The sequence below is a fragment of the Oncorhynchus keta genome, chromosome 3 (genome assembly GCF_023373465.1).
Source record: "Oncorhynchus keta strain PuntledgeMale-10-30-2019 chromosome 3, Oket_V2, whole genome shotgun sequence".
Taxonomy (NCBI): domain Eukaryota; kingdom Metazoa; phylum Chordata; class Actinopteri; order Salmoniformes; family Salmonidae; genus Oncorhynchus; species Oncorhynchus keta.
This window is the reverse complement of record NC_068423.1, coordinates 32,402,622-32,429,931: the sequence shown is the minus strand read 5'-3', so window position 1 is coordinate 32,429,931 and position 27,310 is coordinate 32,402,622. Positions and strand designations below refer to the sequence as shown.

The 27,310-nt window shown below is 47.4% G+C and overlaps 2 protein-coding genes across 6 annotated transcripts; one reads left to right on the top strand and one right to left on the bottom strand.

The window, feature by feature from the left end:
* The first annotated feature begins 4,235 nt into the window (after positions 1-4,235).
* LOC127915873 (striatin-like) lies at positions 4,236-21,467 on the top strand. The gene is made up of 6 exons (XM_052496612.1): positions 4,236-5,003; positions 18,449-18,522; positions 18,618-18,696; positions 19,985-20,162; positions 20,950-21,076; positions 21,307-21,467. Exons 1-4 carry the CDS (start codon positions 4,558-4,560, stop codon positions 20,139-20,141), a joined length of 756 nt encoding a protein of 251 aa, XP_052352572.1. The 5' UTR covers positions 4,236-4,557; the 3' UTR covers positions 20,142-20,162; positions 20,950-21,076; positions 21,307-21,467.
* LOC127915868 (uncharacterized) lies at positions 15,242-17,213 on the bottom strand. 5 transcript variants are annotated; one of them, XR_008092639.1, is made up of 3 exons: positions 16,436-17,213; positions 16,016-16,135; positions 15,242-15,715 (listed from the first exon to the last, which is right to left on the bottom strand). XR_008092639.1 is itself a non-coding variant. In XM_052496597.1 (2 exons), exons 1-2 carry the CDS (start codon positions 16,861-16,863, stop codon positions 15,436-15,438), a joined length of 1,128 nt encoding a protein of 375 aa, XP_052352557.1. In that variant the 5' UTR covers positions 16,864-17,213; the 3' UTR covers positions 15,242-15,435. The 5 variants fall into 5 exon arrangements, 1 of the variants encoding a protein (XP_052352557.1); XR_008092648.1 differs by having other exon boundaries at positions 16,556-17,213; XR_008092650.1 differs by having other exon boundaries at positions 16,736-17,213.
* Positions 21,468-27,310: the final 5,843 nt, after the last annotated feature.

Genomic DNA, 27,310 nt, shown 5'->3' with positions numbered 1-27,310 from the left:
CTTGTCTGATACAATATAGACGTTATTTTCTATGGGTCTGTGTTTTCTTATATAAGGTGTTGTGTGAGTCAGTCTACTACTTAGTACCCATATGGCTACCTACCCCTCTACCTACTTAGTACCCATATAGCTACCTACCCCTCTACCTACTTAGTACCCATACAGCCATCTACCCCTCTACCTACTTAGTACCCATATAGCTACCTACCCCTCTACCTACTTAGTACCCATACAGCCATCTACCCCTCTACCTACTTAGTACCCATATATTACCACCTACCCCTCTACCTACTTAGTACCCATATATTACCACCTACCCCTCTACCTACTTAGTACCCATATATTACCACCTACCCCTCTACCTACTTAGTACCTATATAGCTACCTACTTAGTACCCATATAGCTATCTTCCCCTCTACCTACTTAGTACCCATATAGCTAACAACCCCTCTACCTACTAAGGTCCCACAGTTGACAGTGCATGTCAGAGCCAAGCCATTAGGTTGAAGGAATCGTCCATAGAGCTCCGAGACAGGATTGTGTCGAGGCACCAAAAAATGTCTGCTGCATTGAAGATCCTCCCCCAAAACACAGTGACCGCCATGATTCATAAATGGAATAAGTTTGGAACCATCAATACTCTTCCCAGAGCTGGCTGCCCAGCCAAACTGCGCAATCGGGGGAGAAGGGCCTTGGTCAGGGAGGTGACCAAGAACCCGATGGTCACTCTGACAGAAGTCCACCAATCAGGCGGTCTTTATGGTAGAGTGGCCAGACGGAAACCACTCCTCAGTAAAAGGCATATGACAGCCCGCTTGGAGTTGGCCAAAAGTCACCTAAAGTACCATGAAAAAAAACCAAATTCTGTGGTCTGATGAAACCAAAATCGAACTCTTCGGCCTTAATGCCAACCGCCACGTCTGGTGGAAACCACGCATCACTCATCACCTGGCCATTACCATCCCTACGGTGAAGCATGGTGGTGGCAGCATCATGCTGGGGGATGTTTTTTCAGACTAGTCAGGATTGAAGGAAAGATGAACAGAGCAAAGTACAGAGAGATCATTGATGAAAACCTGTTCGAGTGCTCAGGACCCCAGACTGGGGCGAAGGTTCACCTTCCAACATGACAACGTCCCAAAGCACACAGCCAAGACGACGCTTTGAGACAAGTCTCTGAATGTCCTTGAGTGGCCCAGCCAGAGCTCGGACTTGAACCCGTTGTCATTATGGGGTATTGTGTGTAGTTTTTTTGGGGGAAAACTATTTCATCCATTTTAGAATAAGCTACCTACCCTTCTACCTACGCTATCCCATCTTCATCCCTTAATAACCCCCCAAGAGTCTAATGCAACCATTGGAGCGGACTGGGAGACCCTTATCCTCTGACCTGATAAAGCGGCTAGCCAGCCAATCAGCCAGCTAGCCAGTCCCAGCCAGTCAGACAGCCAATCAGCCAGCTAGCCAGTCCCAGCCAGTCAGACAGCCAATCAGCCAGCTAGCCAGTCCCAGCCAGTCAGACAGTCAGCTAGCCGGAGTGAAGACTGTAATGTTGGTAATAACTCCTCCTGTTTCTTCACAATATATTTCTGCCAGGTAGGCATTGGCTACTAATTAATTTAATTAGTTTAGCATTTAATTCACCATTTCCATCCCCAGAAGGTTGTTATTAGCAGCATCGCTAACGGCTACAGTAAGTGTAGATGTACGCACCGCACATACCGACAGTTTCATACCAATCACTTATGCATTTTGTTCATGTCTTTAATTATATTTAACTTGGGCAAATTTTCAAACCAGTTCAATACATTTATGCTAAACAAAAATATAAACACAACATGTAAAGTGTTGGTGCCATGTTCCATACACACGGAAAAAGATAATTTCTCTCAAGTTTTGTGCACACATTTATTGACATCCCTGTTAGTGAGCATTTCTTCTTTGCCAAGATAATTCATCCACCTGACAGGTGTGACATTTCAAGAAGCTGATTAAACAGCATTACACAGGTGCACCTTGTGCTTGGCACAATAAAATATGCAGTTTTGTAACACAACACAATGCCACAGATGTCTCAAGTTTTGAGGGAGCGTGAAATTGGCCTGCTGACTGCAGGAATGTCCACTCGAGTTGTTAACAGAGAATTTAATGTTCAGTGCTCTACCATATGCCGCTTATAACGTTATTTTAGAGAATTTCTCCAACCTCACAACTGCAGACAACGTGGAACCACTCCAGCCCAGGACCTCCACTCCAGCCCAGGACCTCCACTCCAGCCCAGGACCTCCACTCCAGCCCAGGACCTCCACTCCAGCCCAGGACCTCCACTCCAGCCCAGGACCTCCATGCTTCTGCACCTGCGAGATGGTCTGAGACCAGCCACTGGACAGCTAATGAAACTGTCAGAAACCGTCTCTGGGAATCTCATCTGCGTGCTCGTCGTCCTCACCAGGGTCTTGCCCTGACTGCAGATCGGCGTCGTAACCGACTTCTGTGTTTACCAGTACCAATATAATATTGTCCAAAACTAATATTGTGATTTGTAACTGTATGGAGTGTTTCTCTCTCTACTGTCCAATGTGGACTTCTTCAGCTTCGTAGATAAATCATTAGTCTCAGATCAATAAGTGGTTTAATCTCTCGTCTCTGTAGACCGAACAGACGGAGAGTTTTTCTATAGCCTACAGTGTGTACATGTTATGTTCCAGATGGAGAGAGCCTGTTCGGATGATGTTCTGGATGTTTCTATAGAAGGATGTTGTGGGACTGTCCTGGAGGAGGATGTTCTGGATGTTTCTATAGAAGGATGTTGTGGGACTGTCTTGGAGGAGGATGTTCTGGATGTTTCTATAGAAGGATGTTGTGGGACTGTCTTGGAGGAGGATGTTCTGGATGTTTCTATAGAAGGATGTTGTGGTACTGTCTTGGAGGAGGATGTTCTGGATGTTTCTATAGAAGGATGTTGTGGTACTGTCTTGGAGGAGGATGTTCTGGATGTTTCTATAGAAGGATGTTGTGGTACTGTCTTGGAGGAGGATGTTCTGGATGTTTCTATAGAAGGATGTTGTGGTACTGTCTTGGAGGAGGATGTTCTGGATGTTTCTATAGAAGGATGTTGTGGGACTGTCTAGGAGGAGGATGTTCTGGATGTTTCTATAGAAACATTGGATGAGGATGGTGGGTGGATGTGAAATGAAGCTCACATTTATTTAAATCTGGTTTAAGCAGCTGTGACTAATTTTGTTTTAGACATCAACAGTGCTGCTTTCAAAGATAATCTCTCACTCACTCACTCTCACTCACTCACTCACTCACTCACTCACTCACTCAAAAAATACTCCTTCTTGATTGTCTCGCTGTCCCAGATTCTGTGGTGCCCACTTGCTACGGACTAAAGACAGGGTTCTGGTTGGGCTCATCTCCTGACTGTTCCCTGTTTACCTGTGTTATGCTGTAAGGTGTAGAGTCTCCCCTGCCCTGTGGTAGGACTAGAAGACTGTGTTGGTCTGGGAAGCCTGTATAATGTGCTGAACTGTGTGTGTGTGTGTGTGTGTGTGTGTGTGTGTGTGTGTGTGTGTGTGTGTGTGTCCGTCCAGGGTTCCGTTTGCTGGTAATAGCCGGCTTTTAGTTGATAAAAAAGAAGCACATTTTTAAAATAAACTCTGTGCCAATTGTCCGAAGAAACATCTCATTTGCTTTGCAGTCTGGTGTCCCCCCTGCAGTCTGGTGTCCCCCTGCAGTCTGGTGTCCCCCTGCAGTCTGGTGTCCCCCTGCAGTCTGGTGTCCCCTGCAGTCTGGTGTCCCCCTGCAGTCTGGTGTCCCCCTGCAGTCTGGTGTCCCCCTGCAGTCTGTGTCCCCCTGCAGTCTGTGTCCCCCTGCAGTCTGTGTCCCCCTGCAGTCTGTGTCCCCCTGCAGTCTGTGTCCCCCCTGCAGTCTGTGTCCCCCCTGCAGTCTGTGTTCCCCCTGCAGTCTGTGTCCCCCCTGCAGTCTGTGTCCCCCCTGCAGTCTGTGTCCCCCCCCGCAGTCTGTGTCCCCCCCCTGCAGTCTGTGTCCCCCTGCAGTCTGTGTCCCCCTGCAGTCTGTGTCCCCCCCTGCAGTCTGTGTCCCCCCCTGCAGTCTGTGTCCCCCCCTGCAGTCTGGTGTCCCCCCCTGCAGTCTGGTGTCCCCCCTGCAGTCTGGTGTCCCCCCTGCAGTCTGGTGTCCCCCCATGCTGTCTGTTAATGGCATGCGATATGTCTCCTCCAGGCTCAGACTGCGTTCCTCCAGGGAGAGAGGACAGGAGAATGTATTGGTGTTGACTGTGATGCCTTCTCCCTCTCTAGGCCTAGATAGACTTCCTGCAAGGCCAGAGGAAAGCTCTGATCATGTGTAGTTGATGCTGTCTGTTAATGGCATGCGATATGTCTCCTCCAGGCTCAGACTGCGTTCCTCCAGGGAGAGAGGACAGGAGAATGTATTGGTGTTGACTGTGATGCCTTCTCCCTCTCTAGGCCTAGATAGACTTCCTGCAAGGCCAGAGGAAAGCTCTGATCATGTGTAGTTGATGCTGTCTGTTAATGGCATGCGATATGTCTCCTCCAGGCTCACTGCGTTCCTCCAGGGAGAGAGGACAGGAGAATGTATTGGTGATGACTGATATTGTGTTTCTCCTCCAGGCTCAGACTGCGTTCCTCCAGGGAGAGAGGAAAGGACAGGAGAATGTATTGGTGATGACTGATATTGTGTTTCTCCTCCAGGCTCAGACGGCGTTCCTCCAGGGAGAGAGGAAAGGACAGGAGAATGTATTGGTGATGACTGATATTGTGTTTCTCCTCCAGGCTCAGACGGCGTTCCTCCAGGGAGAGAGGAAAGGACAGGAGAATGTATTGGTGATGACTGATATTGTGTTTCTCCTCCAGGCTCAGACGGCGTTCCTCCAGGGAGAGAGGAAAGGACAGGAGAACCTGAAGAAGGACCTGGTTAGGAGGATCAAGATGCTGGAATACGTTCTCAAACAGGAGAGGTACCTTACAGAACCCGATGACCATCTGTGGGTCTCTTGCGGTGTTGATATGCAAACTGTAATCAAGTGTCAAACTCCGGTGGCATGTGAGACAATTTCGATACTAGCTAATAAACATGCATATAGATGACATTGATTTTTAGCGGTGGCAAATGAGAATATGACATTAAAGTGGCTCTGACTCCTAGTGAGGAGCCTATAAAACCAGCTTGCCAGATATGGATAACTGTCAGGGATATAGATGCCACTGCGTCGGCGGGGCCCCAAACCCATCCAAATGTAGCATTGCAAAAATACATTCAAACGTTACGAATTGCAGATTCACGTTTTGTTTTGCTCATATTGCTATTTCTACCTAAAATACCTCCTCTTTGTGACCAACCGAGGCGTCTTCTCCTTCAGTGTTTTAACTTCATGTGACAGTGTGTCGACAGTCATTGATCTACTGTCGTTTTGCTAAACGACCCCAGCAGTATGTGGACACCCCTTCAAATTAATAGATTCGGCTATTTCAGCCACATCTGTTGCTGACGGGTGTATAAAATCAAGCACACCGCCATGCAATCTCCATAGACAAACATTGGCAGTAGAATGGCCCTTACTGAAGAGCTCAGTGACTTTCAAAGTGGCACTGTCATAGGATGCCACCTTTCCAACAAGTCAGTTTGCTTGAGCTTGGCCCGGTCGACTGCAAGTCCTGTTATTGTGAAGTGAAAGCGTCTAGGAGCAACAACGGCTCGGCCACGAAGTGGCAGGCCACACAAGCTCACAGAATGGGGCCGCCGAGTGCTGAAGCACGTCAAATTCATGTTACCTCATTAGCTAGCGCTTGCTAGCAACCTGGGGCGCGTTCAGCAGGACGCAACGTTTCGTAACTTTCTGACATGTAGAACAAACACGCCTCTGACATGTTGATTGTTATCTCTATTCATGGAATATCTATCTGCAACTTTCAAGAATGTTTTGAATCTGAACGTAGCCATGGTAACATTACCAGTAGACTACTGAACGTAGCCATGGTAACATTACCAGTAGACTACTGAACGTAGCCATGGTAACATTACCAGTAGACTACTGAGCGTAGCCACGGTAACATTACCAGTAGACTACTGGGCGTAGCCACGGTAACATTACCAGTAGACTACTGGGCGTAGCCACGGTAACATTACCAGTAGACTACTGGGCGTAGCCACGGTAACATTAGTAGTAGACTACTGAGCGTAGCCACGGTAACATTAGTAGTAGACTACTGGGCGTAGCCACGGTAACATTAGTAGTAGACTACTGAGCTTAGCCACGGTAACATTAGTAGTAGACTACTGAGCTTAGCCACGGTAACATTAGTAGTAGACTACTGAGCGTAGCCACGGTAACATTAGTAGTAGACTACTGAGCGTAGCCACGGTAACATTAGTAGTAGACTACTGAGCGTAGCCACGGTAACATTAGTAGTAGACTACTGAGCGTAGCCACGGTAACATTAGTAGTAGACTACTGAGCGTAGCCACGGTAACATTAGTAGTAGACTACTTAGCTTAGCCACGGTAACATTAGTAGTAGACTACTGAGCGTAGCCACGGTAACATTACCAGTAGACTACTGGGCGTAGCCACGGTAACATTAGTAGTAGACTACTGAGCGTAGCCACGGTAACATTAGTAGTAGACTACTGAGCGTAGCCACGGTAACATTAGTAGTAGACTACTGAGCGTAGCCACGGTAACATTAGTAGTAGACTACTGAGCGTAGCCACGGTAACATTAGTAGTAGACTACTGAGCGTAGCCACGGTAACATTAGTAGTAGACTACTGAGCGTAGCCACGGTAACATTAGTAGTAGACTACTGAGCGTAGCCACGGTAACATTAGTAGTAGACTACTGAGCGTAGCCACGGTAACATTAGTAGTAGACTACTTAGCTTAGCCACGGTAACATTAGTAGTAGACTACTGAGCTTAGCCACGGTAACATTAGTAGTAGACTACTGAGCGTAGCCACGGTAACATTACCAGTAGACTACTGGGCGTAGCCACGGTAACATTAGTAGTAGACTACTGAGCGTAGCCACGGTAACATTAGTAGTAGACTACTGAGCGTAGCCACGGTAACATTAGTAGTAGACTACTGAGCGTAGCCACGGTAACATTAGTAGTAGACTACTGAGCGTAGCCACGGTAACATTACCGGTAGACTACTGAGCGTAGCCACGGTAACATTACCGGTAGACTACTGAGCGTAGCCACGGTAACATTAGTAGTAGACTACTGAACGTAGCCATGGTAACATTACCAGTAGACTCCTGAGCTTAGCCATGGTAACATTACCAGTAGACTACTGAACGTGGCCATGGTAACATTACCAGTAGACTACTGAGCGTAACCATGGTAACATTAGTAGTAGACTACTGAACGTAGCCATGGTAACATTACCAGTAGACTACTGAACGTAGCCATGGTAACATTAGTGGTAGACTACTGAACGTAGCCATGGTAACATTACCAGTAGACTACTGAACGTAGCCATGGTAACATTACCGGTAGACTACTGAACGTAGCCATGGTAACATTACCGGTAGACTACTGAACGTAGCCATGGTAACATTAGTGGTAGACTACTGAACGTAGCCATGGTAACATTAGTGGTAGACTACTGAACGTAGCCATGGTAACATTACCAGTACTCTAAAGCTGACTGGGTCAAGACCCCCTCTAAAGCTGACTGGGTCAAGACCCCCTCTAAAGCTGACTGGGTCAAGACCCCCTCTAAAGCTGAGTATACAAAACATTAAGAACACTGAGTATACAAAACATTAAGAACACTGAGTATACAAAACATTAAGAACACAAAACATTAAGAACACAAAACATTAAGAACACAAAACATTAAGAACACAAAACATTAAGAACACAAAACATTAAGAATACAAAACATTAAGAATACAAAACATTAAGAATACAAAACATTAAGAACACTGAGTATACAAAACATTAAGAATACAAAACATTAAGAACACTGAGTATACAAAACATTAAGAACACTGAGTATACAAAACATTAAGAACACTGAGTATACAAAACATTAAGAATACAAAACATTAAGAACACTGAGTATACAAAACATTAAGAATACAAAACATTTAAGAACACTGAGTATACAAAACATTAAGAATACAAAACATTAAGAACACTGAGTATACAAAACATGAAGAATACAAAACATTAAGAATACAAAACATTAAGAACACTGAGTATACAAAACATTAAGAACGCTGAGTATACAAAACATTAATAACGCTGAGTATACAAAACATTAAGAACGCTGAGTATACAAAACATTAAGAACACTGAGTATACAAAACATTAAGAACACCTGTTCTTTTCATAACACAGACTGACCAGGTGAACCCAGGTGAAAGCTATATGATCCCTCTTGGATTTCACTTGTTAGATCTTCTTCGATCGGTGTAGATTAAGGGGAGGAGATGGGTTAAAGAAGGATTTTTTTTAAGCCTTGAGACAACTGAGACATGGATACAGATGTGATGTGACCAAAATGAAAGGGAGTCTAGTTTACCAAAACAGCGGGCCATTTTAAGTCATTTTTGACAACTAAATTAAGTTTATTTTAAAGTGTGCCGAAATGACATGAGGTAATGCGAGCGCAACACGGTTAATGTATAGCAGCTTTCCTTGATTTCAGAAGAATCATTCCCCCAGTGGCTGATGGGCAATGCTGGACACGGATGGCTGTAGCGTAGCGGGGCCATTTACACATCACATAGCATCATCACATGAACCTATGACCTTTCACATGAATGCACCACACTGATAAAGACAGAGGGCCCGACAGCCAAAAGGGTTCACGTGAACAATGCAGTTAACCCACTGTTCCTAGACCAGTTAACCCTCTGTTCCTAGACCAGTTAACCCTCTGTTCCTAGACCAGTTAACCCTCTGTTCCTAGACCAGTTAACCCACTGTTCCTAGACCAGTTCACTGTTCCTAGACCAGTTAACCCACTGTTCCTAGACCAGTTAACCCACTGTTCCTAGACCAGTTAACCCTCTGTTCCTAGACCAGTTAACCCACTGTTCCTAGACCAGTTCACTGTTCCTAGACCAGTTAACCCACTGTTCCTAGACCAGTTAACCCACTGTTCCTAGACCAGTTCACTGTTCCTAGACCAGTTAACCCACTGTTCCTAGACCAGTTAACCCACTGTTCCTAGACCAGTTAACCCACTGTTCCTAGACCAGTTAACCCACTGTTCCTAGACCAGTTAACCCACTGTTCCTAGGCCAGTTAACCCACTGTTCCTAGACCAGTTAACCCCCTGTTCCTAGACCAGTTAACCCACTGTTCCTAGACCAGTTAACCCCCTGTTCCTAGACCAGTTAACCCACTGTTCCTAGGCCAGTTAACCCACTGTTCCTAGACCAGTTAACCCACTGTTCCTAGACCAGTTAACCCACTGTTCCTAGACCAGTTAACCCACTGTTCCTAGACCAGTTAACCCACTGTTCCTAGACCAGTTAACCCACTGTTCCTAGACCAGTTAACCCACTGTTCCTAGACCAGTTAACCCACTGGTCCCAGGCCAGTTAACCCACTGTTCCTAGACCAGTTAACCCACTGTTCCTAGACCAGTTAACCCACTGTTCCCAGGCCAGTTAACCCACTGTTCCCAGGCCAGTTAACCCACTGTTCCCAGGCCAGTTAACCCACTGTTCCTAGACCAGTTAACCCACTGTTCCCAGACCAGTTAACCCACTGTTCCCAGGCCAGTTAACCCACTGTTCCCAGACCAGTTAACCCACTGTTCCCAGGCCAGTTAACCCACTGTTCCCAGGCCAGTTAACCCACTGTTCCCAGGCCAGTTAACCCACTGTTCCTAGACCAGTTAACCCACTGTTCCTAGACCAGTTAACCCACTGTTCCTAGACCAGTTAACCCACTGTTCCTAGACCAGTTAACCCACTGTTCCTAGACCAGTTAACCCACTGTTCCTAGACTAGTTAACCCACTGTTCCTAGACCAGTTAACCCACTGTTCCTAGACCAGTTAACCCACTGTTCCTAGACCAGTTAACCCACTGTTCCTAGACCAGTTAACCCACTGGTCCCAGGCCAGTTAACCCACTGGTCCCAGGCCAGTTAACCCACTGTTCCTAGACCAGTTAACCCACTGTTCCTAGACCAGTTAACCCACTGTTCCTAGACCAGTTAACCCACTGTTCCTAGACCAGTTAACCCACTGTTCCTAGACCAGTTAACCCACTGTTCCTAGACCAGTTAACCCACTGTTCCTAGACCAGTTAACCCACTGTTCCTAGACCAGTTAACCCACTGTTCCTAGACCAGTTAACCCACTGTTCCTAGACTAGTTAACCCACTGTTCCTAGACCAGTTAACCCACTGTTCCTAGACCAGTTAACCCACTGTTCCTAGACCAGTTAACCCACTGTTCCTAGGCCAGTTAACCCACTGTTCCTAGACCAGTTAACCCACTGTTCCTAGACCAGTTAACCCACTGTTCCTAGACCAGTTAACCCACTGTTCCTAGACTAGTTAACCCACTGTTCCTAGGCTAGTTAACCCACTGGTCCCAGGCCAGTTAACCCACTGTTCCTAGACCAGTTAACCCACTGTTCCTAGACCAGTTAACCCACTGTTCCTAGACTAGTTAACCCACTGTTCCTAGACCAGTTAACCCACTGGTCCCAGGCCAGTTAACCCACTGTTCCTAGACCAGTTAACCCACTGTTCCTAGGCCAGTTAACCCACTGGTCCCAGGCCAGTTAACCCACTGTTCCTAGGCCAGTTAACCCACTGTTCCTAGACCAGTTAACCCACTGTTCCTAGACCAGTTAACCCACTGTTCCTAGGCCAGTTAACCCACTGGTCCCAGGCCAGTTAACCCACTGGTCCCAGGCCAGTTAACCCACTGGTCCCAGGCCAGTTAACCCACTGTTCCTAGACCAGTTAACCCACTGTTCCTAGACCAGTTAACCCACTGTTCCTAGACCAGTTAACCCACTGTTCCTAGACCAGTTAACCCACTGTTCCTAGACCAGTTAACCCACTGTTCCTAGACCAGTTAACCCACTGTTCCTAGACCAGTTAACCCACTGTTCCTAGACCAGTTAACCCACTGTTCCTAGACCAGTTAACCCACTGTTCCTAGACCAGTTAACCCACTGTTCCTAGACCAGTTAACCCACTGTTCCTAGACCAGTTAACCCACTGTTCCTAGACCAGTTAACCCACTGTTCCTAGACCAGTTAACCCACTGTTCCTAGACCAGTTAACCCACTGTTCCTAGACCAGTTAACCCCCTGTTCCTAGACCAGTTAACCCCCCTGTTCCTAGACCAGTTAACCCACTGTTCCTAGGCCAGTTAACCCACTTCCTAGACCAGTTAACCCACTGTTCCTAGACCAGTTAACCCACTGTTCCTAGACCAGTTAACCCACTGTTCCTAGGCCAGTTAACCCACTGTTCCTAGACCAGTTAACCCACTGTTCCTAGACCAGTTAACCCACTGTTCCTAGACCAGTTAACCCACTGTTCCTAGACCAGTTAACCCACTGTTCCTAGGCCAGTTAACCCACTGTTCCTAGGCCAGTTAACCCACTGTTCCTAGGCCAGTTAACCCACTGTTCCTAGGCCAGCTAACCCACTGTTCCTAGACCAGTTAACCCACTGGTCCTAGACCAGTTAACCCCACTGTTCCTAGACCAGTTAACCCACTGTTCCTAGACCAGTTAACCCACTGTTCCTAGACCAGTTAACCCACCGTTCCTAGACCAGTTAACCCACCGTTCCTAGACCAGTTAACCCACCGTTCCTAGACCAGTTAACCCACCGGTCCTAGACCAGTTAACCCACTGGTCCTAGGCCAGTTAACCCACTGTTCCTAGGCCAGTTAACCCACTGTTCCTAGGCCAGTTAACCCACTGTTCCTAGGCCAGTTAACCCACTGTTCCTAGACCAGTTAACCCACTGTTCCTAGACCAGTTAACCCACTGTTCCTAGACCAGTTAACCCACTGTTCCTAGACCAGTTAACCCACTGGTCCCAGGCCAGTTAACCCACTGGTCCCAGGCCAGTTAACCCACTGTTCCCAGGCCAGTTAACCCACTGTTCCTAGACCAGTTAACCCACTGTTCCCAGGCCAGTTAACCCACTGTTCCCAGGCCAGTTAACCCACTGTTCCCAGGCCAGTAGTTAACCCACTGTTCCCAGGCCAGTAGTTAACCCACTGTTCCCAGGCCAGGAGTTAACCCACTGGTCCTAGGCCAGTAGTTAACCCACTGGTCCTAGGCCAGTAGTTAACCCACTGGTCCTAGGCCAGTAGTTAACCCACTGGTCCTAGGCCAGTAGTTAACCCACTGGTCCTAGGCCAGTAGTTAACCCACTGGTCCTAGGCCAGTAGTTAACCCACTGGTCCTAGGCCAGTAGTTAACCCACTGGTCCTAGGTCAGTAGTTAACCCACTGGTCCTAGGCCAGTAGTTAACCCACTGGTCCTAGGCCAGTAGTTAACCCACTGGTCCTAGGCCAGTAGTTAACCCACTGGTCCTAGGCCAGGAGTTAACCCACTGGTCCTAGGCCAGGAGTTAACCCACTGGTCCTAGGCCAGTAGTTAACCCACTGGTCCTAGGCCAGGAGTTAACCCACTGGTCCTAGGCCAGGAGTTAACCCACTGGTCCTAGGCCAGGAGTTAACCCACTGTTCCTAGGCCGTCATTGAAAATAAGAAATGTGTTCCTAACTGACTTGCCTGGTTAAATAAAGGTCAAATAAACATGGCGGTGAAACTTACACAGCAGAAAATCCGAGGGTCTACAATGACAGATGACCCTGGAAGGAAAAGACAGTCCCCTGGTGTTGTGACGTCTGTACAGAGGACAGATTGGTGTCTGGTTACTGATGACACTGCCCTGGAACAGTTTCTGTCTGCCTTACCCTGGGGGAAACCCAATCCAGACAAGGTCACAGCTCTACTGCTCTCTGAGTGTTTCTGTCCTCCTGTCCTTTCCTAGAGCGGTTTCTGGCTGCCTTTCCCTGGGGGATCGTTCATAATATATGCCATTTAGCAGACGCTTTTATCCAAAGCGACTTACAGTCATGTGTGCATACATTCTATGTATGGGTGGTCCCGGGAATCGAACCCACTACCCTGGCGTTACAAGCGCCATGCTCTACCAACTGAGCTACAGAAGGACCCTTGTGTTCCAGGAAAAGCAGCAGCAGGATCATTTTCGACATCCTCTTTCTGAGTCTGTTCACCGACACCATGGTGTCAGCTCTGTGCCTGCAACAAACAGCAGGTTGCCGTGGTAACAACAATGATGCTCTCCCCTCCCCATGGTCGCTCTGCCTCTGGAACAGGATGTAGTGATGTCATTTCTATCTCCCCTCTTTTTTTTATCTTTTTTTTTTTTATCTCTCTCACTCTCCTCCTCTTTCTCCTCTTTGCTCTCTCTCCCGCCCCCTTTCTTCCTGGGCCAATCAGATGTGCCTAGACCTACTGTTAAGTTAGCAGGTTGTTCTATCTAGGTAACATGAGTGAACGTTGTTTGTTGTCAAGCCAATAATTAGCAACCCGGGATTAGTTTAAAACAGCCTGCGACATGGTTATATATATATATATATATATATATATATATATATATATAAATTGGGTTCTCACGGATTTGACATACTTTCCCAAACCATGTCGCAGGTTCTATTGTCACGGGGTGGATGTAGAAGGTAACTGACAAAATAATGCAAACACTTGAGTAAATGAGACATCCCATCATGCTTAGAGAACACCCGATATAATCTGCTGTTATTGGCCTTTTAAATCGCTACACTGGTATTGTCCGACAAAGTATGTCAAATCCGTGAGAACCCGATTTTTATATATATATATATATATATATACTTGAGTAAATGAGAGTAACAACGTGTATTTGAAAGCAGGTGCTTCCACACAGGTGTGGTACCTGAGGTAATTAAGCAATTAACATCCCATCATGCTTAGAGAACACCCGATATAATCTGCTGTTATTGGCCTTTTAAATCGCAACACTGGTATTGTCCGATAATTCCACCGATATCAAATAATCAATAAATAGGCTGGAGAACAGGAATCTCTATACTGGACACTAGCGGCCATTTTATGTCATTTAACGTCAATGTAAGAAAATCAACATTTGAAGCATATTTCTAGGACAATTGCTGTTTTGGATGGTTCTTGATGACAATTAATTGTGGAAAAAGTGTACTTTTATTTCCCTGGAGTGAGGCAGTATATTAACAGGCTATTTTGGGGGACTATATATATATATATATATATAGTCTAATGAACGATATGTCTAGTTGAGACTGTAGAACACAACCCCAGAACCTGGCATCTAGTCTAATGAACGATATGTCTAGTTGAGACTGTAGAACACAACCCCAGAACCTGGCATCTAGTCTAATGAACGATATGTCTAGTTGAGACTGTAGAACACAACCCCAGAACCTGGCATCTAGTCTAATGAACGATATGTCTAGTTGAGACTGTAGAACACAACCCCAGAACCTGGCATCTAGTCTAATGAACGATATGTCTAGTTGAGACTGTAGAACACAACCCCAGAACCTGACATCTAGTCTAATGAACGACATGTCTAGTTGAGACTGTAGAACACAACCCCAGAACCTGGCATCTAGTCTAATGAACGATATGTCTAGTTGAGACTGTAGAACACAACCCCAGAACCTGGCATCTAGTCTAATGAACGATATGTCTAGTTGAGACTGTAGAACACAACCCCAGAACCTGACATCTAGTCTAATGAACGATATGTCTAGTTGAGACTGTAGAACACAACCACAGAACCTGGCATCTAGTCTAATGAACGATATGTCTAGTTGAGACTGTAGAACACAACCCCAGAACCTGGCATCTAGTCTAATGAACGATATGTCTAGTTGAGACTGTAGAACACAACCCCAGAACCTGACATCTAGTCTAATGAACGATATGTCTAGTTGAGACTGTAGAACACAACCACAGAACCTGGCATCTAGTCTAATGAACGATATGTCTAGTTGAGACTGTAGAACACAACCCCAGAACCTGGCATCTAGTCTAATGAACGATATGTCTAGTTGAGACTGTAGAACACAACCCCAGAACCTGGCATCTAGTCTAATGAACAATATGTCTAGTTGAGACTGTAGAACACAACCCCAGAACCTGGCATCTAGTCTAATGAACGATATGTCTAGTTGAGACTGTAGAACACAACCCCAGAACCTGGCATCTAGTCTAATGAACGATATGTCTAGTTGAGACTGTAGAACACAACCCCAGAACCTGGCATCTAGTCTAATGAACGATATGTCTAGTTGAGACTGTAGAACACAACCCCAGAACCTGGCATCTAGTCTAATGAACTATATGTCTAGTTGAGACTGTAGAACACAACCCCAGAACCTGGCATCTAGTCTAATGAACGATATGTCTAGTTGAGACTGTAGAACACAACCCCAGAACCTGGCATCTAGTCTAATGAACGATATGTCTAGTTGAGACTGTAGAACACAACCCCAGAACCTGACATCTAGTCTAATGAACGATATGTCTAGTTGAGACTGTAGAACACAACCCCAGAACCTGGCATCTAGTCTAATGAACGATATGTCTAGTTGAGACTGTAGAACACAACCCCAGAACCTGGCATCTAGTCTAATGAACGATATGTCTAGTTGAGACTGTAGAACACAACCCCAGAACCTGGCATCTAGTCTAATGAACGATATGTCTAGTTGAGACTGTAGAACACAACCCCAGAACCTGGCATCTAGTCTAATGAACGATATGTCTAGTTGAGACTGTAGAACACAACCCCAGAACCTGGCATCTAGTCTAATGAACTATATGTCTAGTTGAGACTGTAGAACACAACCCCAGAACCTGGCATCTAGTCTAATGAACGATATGTCTAGTTGAGACTGTAGAACACTACCCCAGAACCTGACATCTAGTCTAATGAACGATATGTCTAGTTGAGACTGTAGAACACAACCCCAGAACCTGGCATCTAGTCTAATGAACGATATGTCTAGTTGAGACTGTAGAACACAACCCCAGAACCTGGCATCTAGTCTAATGAACAATATGTCTAGTTGAGACTGTAGAACACAACCCCAGAACCTGGCATCTAGTCTAATGAACGATATGTCTATTTGAGACTGTAGAACACAACCCCAGAACCTGGCATCTAGTCTAATGAACGATATGTCTAGTTGAGACTGTAGAACACAACCCCAGAACCTGGCATCTAGTCTAATGAACGATATGTCTAGTAGAGACTGTAGAACACAACCCCAGAACCTGGCATCTAGTCTAATGAACGATATGTCTAGTTGAGACTGTAGAACACAACCCCAGAACCTGACATCTAGTCTAATGAACGATATGTCTAGTTGAGACTGTAGAACACAACCCCAGAACCTGGCATCTAGTCTAATGAACAATATGTCTAGTTGAGACTGTAGAACACAACCCCAGAACCTGACATCTAGTCTAATGAACGATATGTCTAGTTGAGACTGTAGAACACAACCCCAGAACCTGGCATCTAGTCTAATGAACGATATGTCTAGTTGAGACTGTAGAACACAACCCCAGAACCTGACATCTAGTCTAATGAACGATATGTCTAGTTGAGACTGTAGAACACAACCCCAGAACCTGACATCTAGTCTAATGAACGATATGTCTAGTTGAGACTGTAGAACACAACCCCAGAACCTGGCATCTAGTCTAATCCGATACCTTCCTCTTCCTGCTCTTCCTATCAGAAGCAGCATCATCATCATCACTAGCAGAGGACATGTATTTCTCTGTTAATTTCGGTAACGCTATCGTCTCAGCCTCTCTGGGAGAGTTGGGAGCGACGTCATGTGCTTCAGAATCAGGTTACTCGTCTTGTGGGTTTCCCTGGTTGCTTGGCAACGGGTCATTCCTATCAGGAAGAGCCCTCAGGAAACAGGATGTTACCAATTTGAACAGGAACACCTTGGTCCCAACCTAACTAGGTTTCTCATCCGATTGGATAAGGATTTACATTAGAATATTCTAAAATCTGTCATTAAGGTAATGGTTTCCCAGCAGAGATGTATAGGATGTTTCCATCAATTGACTTGTTGAAGATAAAAGTCTGCTTAATAATGACATAAAAATACATTTTCGGGTTAAATTCCCATGTAATAAAAAAAAAAATACACTTAAAAAAAAAAAAAAAAAAAACATTTTTAAAGGCTATCCAATCACATTTGAATCTGATGGGTTTTGTTCCCACTCTGATGTTGGCCCGTGCGCTCCAGCCAACATCTCTGATACAGTGTGGTCAGGCTAGTCCACATGATGACATTATTATGGACAAAAGGGAGAGAATTTGTCCAACGGCAGTCGAGCATCTAGATCATCATGTCACCTGAATAAGACCCCAGATATTTATTATAAAGGAGCATCTAGATCATCATGTCACCTGAATAAGACCCCAGATATTTATTATAAAGGAGCATCTAGATCATCATGTCACCTGAATAAGACCCCAGATATTTATTATAAAGGAGCATCGATCATCATGTCACCAGAATAAGACCCCAGATATTTATTATAAAGGAGCATCGATCATCATGTCACCAGAATAAGACTCCAGATATTTATTATAAAGGAGCATCTAGATCATCATGTCACCAGAATAAGAGCCCAGATATTTATTATAAAGGAGCATCTATATCATCATGTCACCAGAATAAGACCCCAGATATTTATTATAAAGGAGCATCTCGATCATCACCAGGCTCTTTTCACCCCCCTGTTCATCAGAACTTATTTCATCTGTAGTCTAATAAACTGCCTGGTTTCCTGAGTCGTAGTGGGACGACCACACAACACATCTGTAGTCTAATAAACTGCCTGGTTTCCTGAGTCCTAGTGGGACGACCACACAACAGATCTGTAGCCTAATAAACTGCATGGTTTCCTGAGTCCTAGTGGGACAACCACACAACACATCTGTAGTCTAATAAACTGCATGGTTTCCTGAGTCCGAGTGGGACGACCACACAACACATCTGTAGTCTAATAAACTGCCTGGTTTCCTGAGTCCTAGTTATATTATATCAACATTCTCCATTGCCGGTACTCGCATAATTTTACCCACATATAAAAAGAATCCACCCACCTTGTCCACAAAACAATTATTTATATTTTTTGACATTTTGTGGACTAATTTGCGGTTTCCATCAGGCCTGTCGTGACCTAATATCTGACATTATTCACGTTAAAAGGGTGGCTGAACACCTGGTTATTGATTTGAGACGGGTGGATGGATTTTCTCAGTCATGATCATAGTTCGTTGTCTTTTAGCCCTGTTGTTTCTGCTTTCTCTTCCAGGGCCAAGTACCACAAGTTAAAATATGGAACAGAGTTGAACCAAGGAGACATGAAACCTCCCAGCTATGAGTCTGGTAAGACTGATACACACACACACACACACACACACACACAAATTGACTGACTGACAGTCCAATTTTATTTACAGACAAAATACCTTTTCTCCCAGATGAGGTGAATGAGAATGAGGCCCCTGGCTCTCTGAACAACCAGTTGTCCTGGAAACAAGGTCGTCAGCTCCTCAGACAGTGAGTTACTATACCATACCACTACCACTAACCCTGGAAACAAGGTCATCATCTCAGACAGTGAGTTACTATACCATACCACTACCACTAACCCTGGAAACAAGGTCATCAGCTCCTCAGACAGTGAGTTACTATACCATACCACTAACCCTGGAAACAAGGTAATCAGCTCCTCAGACAGGCTGGACTTTCTCTTCTAAACTGCTCTGTGAACAGTGACAATGTGGGCAACAGCTCCCCTCTCCTGGAGAGTACTGGTCATTACTGCTACTACCCATACACCACCACCAGCAACATACCACCCCTGCATCCCACTGTGGGTTTCCTCTAACCTAAGCAGCGTCTGTCCTGGTTGGTCCCTGGATGGGAAATCGGATGCTGCTGGAAGTGGTGTTGGAGGGCCAGTAGGAGGCACTCTTTCCTCTGGTCTAAAAATATCCCAATACCCCAGGGCAGTGATTGGGGACATTGCCCTGTGTAGGGAGCCGTCTTTCGGCTGGGACGTTAAACAGGTGTCCTGACTCTCTGTGGTCACTAAAGATCCCATGGCACTTATCGTAAGAGTAGGGGTGTTAACCTGGCTAATTTCCCAATCATTCCCTCAAACCATCACGGTCACCTAATAATCCCCAGTTCACGATTGGCTCATTCATCGCCCCTCCTCTCCCCTGTAACTATTCCCCAGGTCATTGCTGTAAATGAGAACGTGTTCTCAGTCAACTTACCTGGTAAAATAAAAATAAAAATTAAAACACCATTATGATGAGGATCCCTTTGACAGTACTGATCGTTATCACTACCCAGACTGCACCATGACAGAGCGTAGGTCGTATCCGAACTCCTCCCTTTCTGATCAGTTTACATATTGCCCTGATGTAACATCATAACATCATAAAAACATCAGTAAAAAAAAAAATGGTAGACTCAGCAATTTGTTGTGTGTCTTGTCATTGATTTGTTCCGCAGCCTAGTGTAGAGGGGGCAGTGTAGCCTAGTGGTTAGAGTGTAGAGGGGGCAGTGTAGCCTAGTGGTTAGAGTGTAGAGGGGGCAGTGTAGCCTAGTGGTTAGAGTGTAGAGGCGGCAGGGTAGCCTAGTGGTTAGAGCGTTGGACTAGTAACCGGAAGGTTGCAAGTTCAAACCCCCAAGCTGACAAGGTACAAATCTGTCATTCTGCCCCTGAACAGCCAGTTCCCAGGCCGTCATTGAAAATAAGAATTTGTTCTTAACTGACTTGCCTGGTTAAATAAAGGTAAAATAAAATAAAAATAAAAATGTGTAATGTGTCCAGGTATCTTCAGGAGGTGGGTTACACCGACACCATCCTGGATGTGAAGGCTCAGAGGGTGCAAACCCTGCTGGCTATGGCTGGAGCCGGAGGGGGTCGACCGGGGGAGAGGACCGGGCCAGAGACCCCTCTGGTCAACGGGACAGACACCGTACCCTAAAGGCACCGACACTGGAGGAGGGTGGGTACTGCACGCAACACAGTGATAGAATTTTCTTGAAGGAAACAACACCTCGAAACATTAATGTGAATGTCCTTTCTAGTAATTCTATTTCTATGACCTAGTGAAAGGATGGTGGATCAGCTCTGGCCTGCTCGCGGTTGGCAGGCTAGCTCCGGCCTGCTCGCGGTTGGCAGGCTAGCTCCGGCCTGCTCGCGGTTATCAGGCTAGCTCCGGCCTGCTCGCGGTTATCAGGCTAGCTCCCGGCCTGCTCGCGGTTATCAGGCTAGCTCCGGCCTGCTCGCGGTTATCAGGCTAGCTCCGGCCTGCTCGCGGTTATCAGGCTAGCTCCGGCCTGCTCGCGGTTATCGGGCTAGCTCCGGCCGCCAGCTCGCGGTTATCGGGCTAGCCCGGCCGCCAGCTCGCGGTTATCGGGCTAGCTCCGGCCGCCAGCTCGCGGCTAGCGGGCTAGCCCGGCTAGCTCCGGCCAGCTCGCGGCTAGCGGGCTAGCTCCGGCCAGCTCGCGGCTAGCGGGGGCCAGCTCGCGGCTAGCGGGCCAGCTCCGGCCAGCTCGCGGCTAGCGGGCTAGCTCCGGCCAGCTCGCGGCTAGCGGGCTAGCTCCGGCCTGTTGACATTCAGAACACAGGAAATAGATGTTGTAAATGAGTCCGTTAACAAATGGCCTGAACAGATTCTTCCATAATGCTGCTAATACTGTCCCAAATATGCTACTGCAGTGTAGTGGAACAGGCATGATGCCCAATCCCACCCTCTCTGTGTGTGTGTGTGTGTGTGTGTGTGTGTGTAGGAAGACTGAGGTGTCTGAGTCCAGTGTTGTGCCGGACACCTTCAGGTTCTACTGTGATGAAGACGATGATGAAGATGGTGCAGGGTTGGATCGGACTGTCATGGAACAGACAGGACCGACGGGGACCGTAAGGCTCACGCACTATACACACACGCTACACACACACACGCTACACACACACGCTACACACACACACACGCTACACACACACGCTACACACACACACGCTACACACACATTTAGCTAAAGCCTTTTTCTCCTGAAGTTGATGATACCAGATCAGTCAATTAAAATAACTGAACTGACAATATCAGAAAGGTTCTGTAACCAACAGTACAACGTCGCTGTGTCCCCTAGATGGTGAGGAAGAAGCCACCATCGTCATCATCACCGACCCTCAATATGGACACTAGTGAGGACCCGGACGCAGAGGACGCACTGAAAGGCTTCGACTTCCTGTCCAGCCCTGACAACATGGACACATCGCCTGAGTCCCGCAGCGCTGGGGACGGGACGGACTGGGTAGGAGGAGGAGGGGGGGACAGGGGGGCGGGACGGACTGGGGTGAGAGGAGGAGAGGAGGGGGGGGACTGGGGAGAGAGGAGGAGGAGGGGGGGACTGGGGTGAGAGGAGGAGGAGGGGGGACGGACGGACTGGGGTGAGAGTAGGAGGAGGGGGTGGGACGGACTGGGATAGGAGGGGGGGGACAGGGTGAGTGAGATGGGGGACATATATATACCTTTCTCTTACCTGATCATTCCCAGACTAGCCTTTTATATATATTTATTTATATATATTTATATATATGTTTATTTATATATAATATTTATATTTATTTAGATATATATATATATAATTATTATATATAAATAAATACATAAATATATATAAATATATTATATATAAATAAATATATAAATATATATATATATAAAAATACATATATAAATGAATATATATTTATATATATATATTTATATATATTTTATTTATATTTATATATTTTATTTATATATATTTATATATATATATATATTTATATATATATATTTATTTATTTATATATTTATTTATTTATATATTTATATATTTATTTATATATATATTATTTATTTTTATATTTATTTATATATATTTATTTATATATATTTATTTATATTTATTTATTTATATTTATTTATATTTATTTATTTATATATATTTATTTATATTTATTATATATGTATTTATATTTATTCATATATATATATTTATTTATATTTATTCATATATATTTATATATATAGTCCGATCCTGAACAGGTCTGGTTTTGTCCTCTGTAGAGAAGGAGTGAGCAGTCTGCTATGTCAGAGGCGTGGGACGTGGGACCAGGGTTTGATAACCAAACTCAAGGAGGAGTACAGGAAGGAGCGCAAGGGGGAAGAAGGGGGAAAGAGTAAGTTATCTATCCTCTTCCCTGAACTTCTCCTCTCTGTCCTCCTCATCTCCTCCTCTCCCTCCCTGTCCTTGTCTCCTCCTGTCCTCGTCTCCTCCTCTCTGTCCTCCTTGTCTCCACATCCTCCGTCATCTCTTCCTGAACCTCTCCTCATCTCCCTTTCTCCTTGTCTCTTCCTCCCTGTCCTCCTCTCCTTGTCTCCTCCTGCCTGTCCTCATCTCACTCTCCTCCTTTGTCTCCTCCCTCCCTGTCCTCATCTCACTCTCCTCCTTGTCTCCTCCTCCCTGTCCTCATCTCCCTCTCCTCCTTGTCTCCTCCTCCCCTGTCCTCATCTCCCTCTCCTCCTTGTCTCCTCCTCCCTGTCCTCATCTCCCTCTCCTCCTTGTCTCCTCCTCTCCTCCCTGTCCTCATCTCCCTCTCCTCCTTGTCTCCTCCTCTCCTCCCTGTCCTCATCTCCCTCTCCTCCTTGTCTCCTCCTCCCTGTCCTCATCTCACTCTCCTCCTTGTCTCCTCCTCCCTGTCCTCATCTCACTCTCCTCCTTGTCTCCTCCTCCCTGTCCTCATCTCTACTCTCCTCCTTGTCTCCTCCTCCCTGTCCTCATCTCACTCTCCTCCTTGTCTCCTCCTCCCTGTCCTCATCTCACTCTCCTCCTTGTCTCCTCCTCCCTGTCCTCATCTCACTCTCCTCCTTGTCTCCTCCTCCCTGTCCTCATCTCACTCTCCTCCTTGTCTCCTCCTCCCTGTCCTCCTCTCCTCGTCTCACCCTCCCTGTCATCTCCTCAAATAAAGGGGACAGAGAGAGAGAGAGACACCGGGGACAGAATAAAGAATACACGTCTCATCTTTCTCCTCACTTATTTTAGCTTGTCAGCGTTATAATTCATCCTACCCGCCATTTTCAACTCTTGTCTGTCTCTGAATTGTGTTTTAGTCGTTCCTTTATTTCCTTGTCATTGTTTGTTTCGTTGTTAACCCAATATAGATAATTATTTGTGTTTTTAAAGTACTGTGCATCTTACAGAACCTCTACATGACTTTGTCTGCCAGGGATCAAAAACGAACTCAATCATTTTGACTCAACATCATCTTGAAGTAGTGTCCGATACAGCACTTGGAATCCACTTGGCGGCAGGCGGTACATTCTGAGTCCTTGGCGGCAGGCTGTACATTCTGAGTCCTTGGCGACAGGCTGTACATTCTGAGTCCTTGGCGACAGGCTGTACATTCTGAGTCCCTGGCGACAGGCTGTACATTCTGAGTCCTTGGCGGCAGGCTGTACATTCTGAGTCCTTGGCGGCAGGCTGTACATTCTGAGTCCTTGGCGGCAGGCTGTACATTCTGAGTCCTTGGCGACAGGCTGTACATTCTGAGTCCTTGGCGACAGGCTGTACATTCTGAGTCCTTGGCGACAGGCTGTACATTCTGAGTCCTTGGCGACAGGCTGTACATTCTGAGTCCCTGGCGACAGGCTGTACATTCTGAGTCCCTGGCGACAGGCTGTACATTCTGAGTCCCTGGCGACAGGCTGTACATTCTGAGTCCCTGGCGACAGGCTGTACATTCTGAGTCCCTGGCGACAGGCTGTACATTCTGAGTCCCTGGCGACAGGCTGTACATTCTGAGTCCCTGGCGACAGGCTGTACATTCTGAGTCCCTGGCGACAGGCTGTACATTCTGAGTCCCTGGCGACAGGCTGTACATTCTGAGTCCCTGGCGACAGGCTGTACATTCTGAGTCCCTGGCGGCCTGCTCCTCCTGCTGTCGCGGCCTGCTCCTCCTGCTGTCGCGGCCTGCTCCTCCTGCTGTCGCGGCCTGCTCCTCCTGCTGTCGCGTCCGTCCTGCTCCTCCTCCTCCTGCTGTCGCGGCCTGCTCCTCCTCCTGCTGTCGCGGCCTGCTCCTCCTCCTGCTGTCGCAGCCTGCTCCTCCTCCTGCTGTCTGTCCTCTCATTGTTGCATTTTTTGTTGTCTTCATCCTTGTAGTTCTGTGTGGGGGTGTTTGTCAGGATGCCCCCAACAACCCCTCGACATCATGGACATATTTTCCTCCCCTTTCAGTTTGAACAAATATAGGCACTCAACTGCTGTCAGGCTCTGTTTTCCTCTATACTGTAGTAATGTCCTCTGCTCTCTCTTCTCCCTATCAGTATACACTACTGGTCTCTCTCTGTTAAAACATTTTCCTCCTACCTGTTTTCTCTCCCAAGGACCTAACCGGTCTAAGCTCCAGGACATGCTGGCCAACCTGAGGGACCAAGAGGACATGAGTCCCAGAGAACCCTCCTCTTCCACCCAGGCCCGCTCCAACGCACCCAGGCTCAACGAGCAGCACCAGGACAACCGCTCGGACGAAGGTACACACCTGTTTGTGTCGCTGTCCCCGGTGTCTCTCTGTCCCCGGTGTCTCTCTGTCCCCGGTGTCTCTCTCTGTCCCCGGTGTCTCTCTCTGTCCCCGGTGTCTCTCTCTGTCCCCGGTGTCTCTCTGTCCCCGGTGTCTCTCTGTCCCCGGTGTCTCTCTGTCCCCGGTGTCTCTCTGTCCCCGGTGTCTCTCTGTCCCCGGTGTCTCTCTGTCCCCGGTGTCTCTCTGTCCCCGGTGTCTCTCTGTCCCCGGTGTCTCTCTGTCCCCGGTGTGTCTCTGTCCCCGGTGTGTCTCTGTCCCCGGTGTCTCTGTCCCCGGTGTCTCTGTCCCCGGTGTCTCTGTCCCCGGTGTCTCTGTCCCCGGTGTCTCTGTCTGTCCCCGGTGTCTCTGTCTGTCCCCGGTGTCTCTCTCTGTCCCCGGTGTCTCTCTGTCCCCGGTGTCTCTCTCTGTCCCCGGTGTCTCTCTCTGTCCCCGGTGTCTCTCTCTGTCCCCGGTGTCTCTCTCTGTCCCCGGTCTCTCTCTCTGTCCCCGGTCTCTCTCTCTGTCCCCGGTCTCTCTCTCTGTCCCCGGTCTCTCTCTCTGTCCCCGGTCTCTCTCTGTCCCCGGTCTCTCTCTCTGTCCCCGGTCTCTCTCTCTGTCCCCGGTCTCTCTCTCTGTCCCCGGTCTCTCTCTCTCTGTCCCGGTCTCTCTCTGTCTGTCCCCGGTCTCTCTGTCTGTCCCCGGTGTGTCTGTCTGTCCCCGGTGTGTCTGTCTGTCCCCGGTGTCTCTGTCTGTCCCCGTGTGTCTCTCTGTCCCCGGTGTGTCTCTGTCCCCGGTGTCTCTGTCTGTCCCCGGTGTCTCTCTCTGTCCCCGGTGTCTCTCTCTGTCCCCGGTGTAATCACTCGGGTTTCAAAATTAAGAAAAGGTTCCGAAAGTTTCCTGGTTTTTTCTGAAACTTCTCAGTTGTAGGATTTCCTTCCTGCTTATTCCCCTCTGATTCAGGGAATCCTCTAGCTGGGATTTCTGTGGGGAAACAGGGAATCCTCTAGCTGGGATTTCTGTGGGGGAAACAGGGAATCCTCTAGCTGGGATTTCTGTGGGGGGAAACAGGGAATCCTCTAGCTGGGATTTCTGTGGGGGGGAAACAGGGAATCCTCTAGCTGGGATTTCTGTGGGGGAAACAGGGAATCCTCTAGCTGGGATTTCTGTGGGGGAAACAGGAATCCTCTAGCTGGGATTTCTGTGGGGGAAACAGGGAATCCTCTAGCTGGGATTTCTGTGGGGGGGGAAACAGGGAATCCTCTAGCTGGGATTTCTGTGGGGGAAACAGGGAATCGTCTAGCTGGGATTTCTGAGGGGGAAACAGGAATCGTCTAGCTGGGATTTCTGTGGGGGAAACAGGGAATCCTCTAGCTGGGATTTCTGTGGGGGAAACAGGAATCCTCTAGCTGGGATTTCTGAGGGGGAAACAGGGAATCGTCTAGCTGGGATTTCTGAGGGGGAAACAGGGAATCCTCTAGCTGGGATTTCTGAGGGGGAAAACAGGGAATCCTCTAGCTGGGATTTCTGTGAGGGGAAACAGGGAATCCTCTAGCTGGGATTTCTGTGAGGGGAAACAGGGAATCCTCTAGCTGGGATTTCTGATGGGGAAACAGGGAATCCTCTAGCTGGGATTTCTGGGGGAAACAGGGAATCCTCTAGCTGGGATTTCTGAGGGGGAAACAGGGAATCCTCTAGCTGGGATTTCTGAGGGGGAAACAGGGAATCCCCTCTAGCTGGGATTTTGAGGGGGAAACAGGGAATCCTCTAGCTGGGATTTCGGAGGGGGGGAAACAGGGAATCCTCTAGCTGGGATTTCTGTGGGGTGAAACAGGGAATCCCTCTAGCTGGGATTTCGGAGGGGGAAACAGGGAATCCTCTAGCTGGGATTTCGGAGGGGGAAACAGGGAATCCTCTAGCTGGGATTTCTGTGGGGGAAACAGGGAATCCTCTAGCTGGGATTTCTGTGGGGGGAAACAGGGAATCCTCTAGCTGGGATTTCTGTGGGGGAAACAGGGAATCCTCTAGCTGGGATTTCTGTGGGGGAAACAGGGAATCCTCTAGCTGGGATTTCTGTGGGGGAAACAGGGAATCCTCTAGCTGGGAGTTCTGTGGGGGAAACAGGGAATCCTCTAGCTGGGATTTCTGTGAGGGGAAACAGGGAATTCTCTAGCTGGGATTTCTGTGGGGGAAACAGGGAATCTCTAGCTGGGATTTCTGAGGGGGAAACAGGGAATCCTCTAGCTGGGATTTCTGTGGGGGAAACAGGGAATCCTCTAGCTGGGATTTCTGTGGGGGAAACAGGGAATCCTCTAGCTGGGATTTCTGAGGGGGAAACAGGGAATCCTCTAGCTGGGATTTCTGTGGGGGGGAAACAGGAATCCTCTAGCTGGGATTTATGTGGGGGAAACAGGGAATCCTCTAGCTGGGATTTATGTGGGGGGAAACAGGGAATCCCTCTAGCTGGGATTTCTGGGGGGAAACAGGAATCCTCTAGCTGGGATTTCTGTGGGGGAAACAGGGAATCCTCTAGCTGGGATTTCTGTGGGGGGA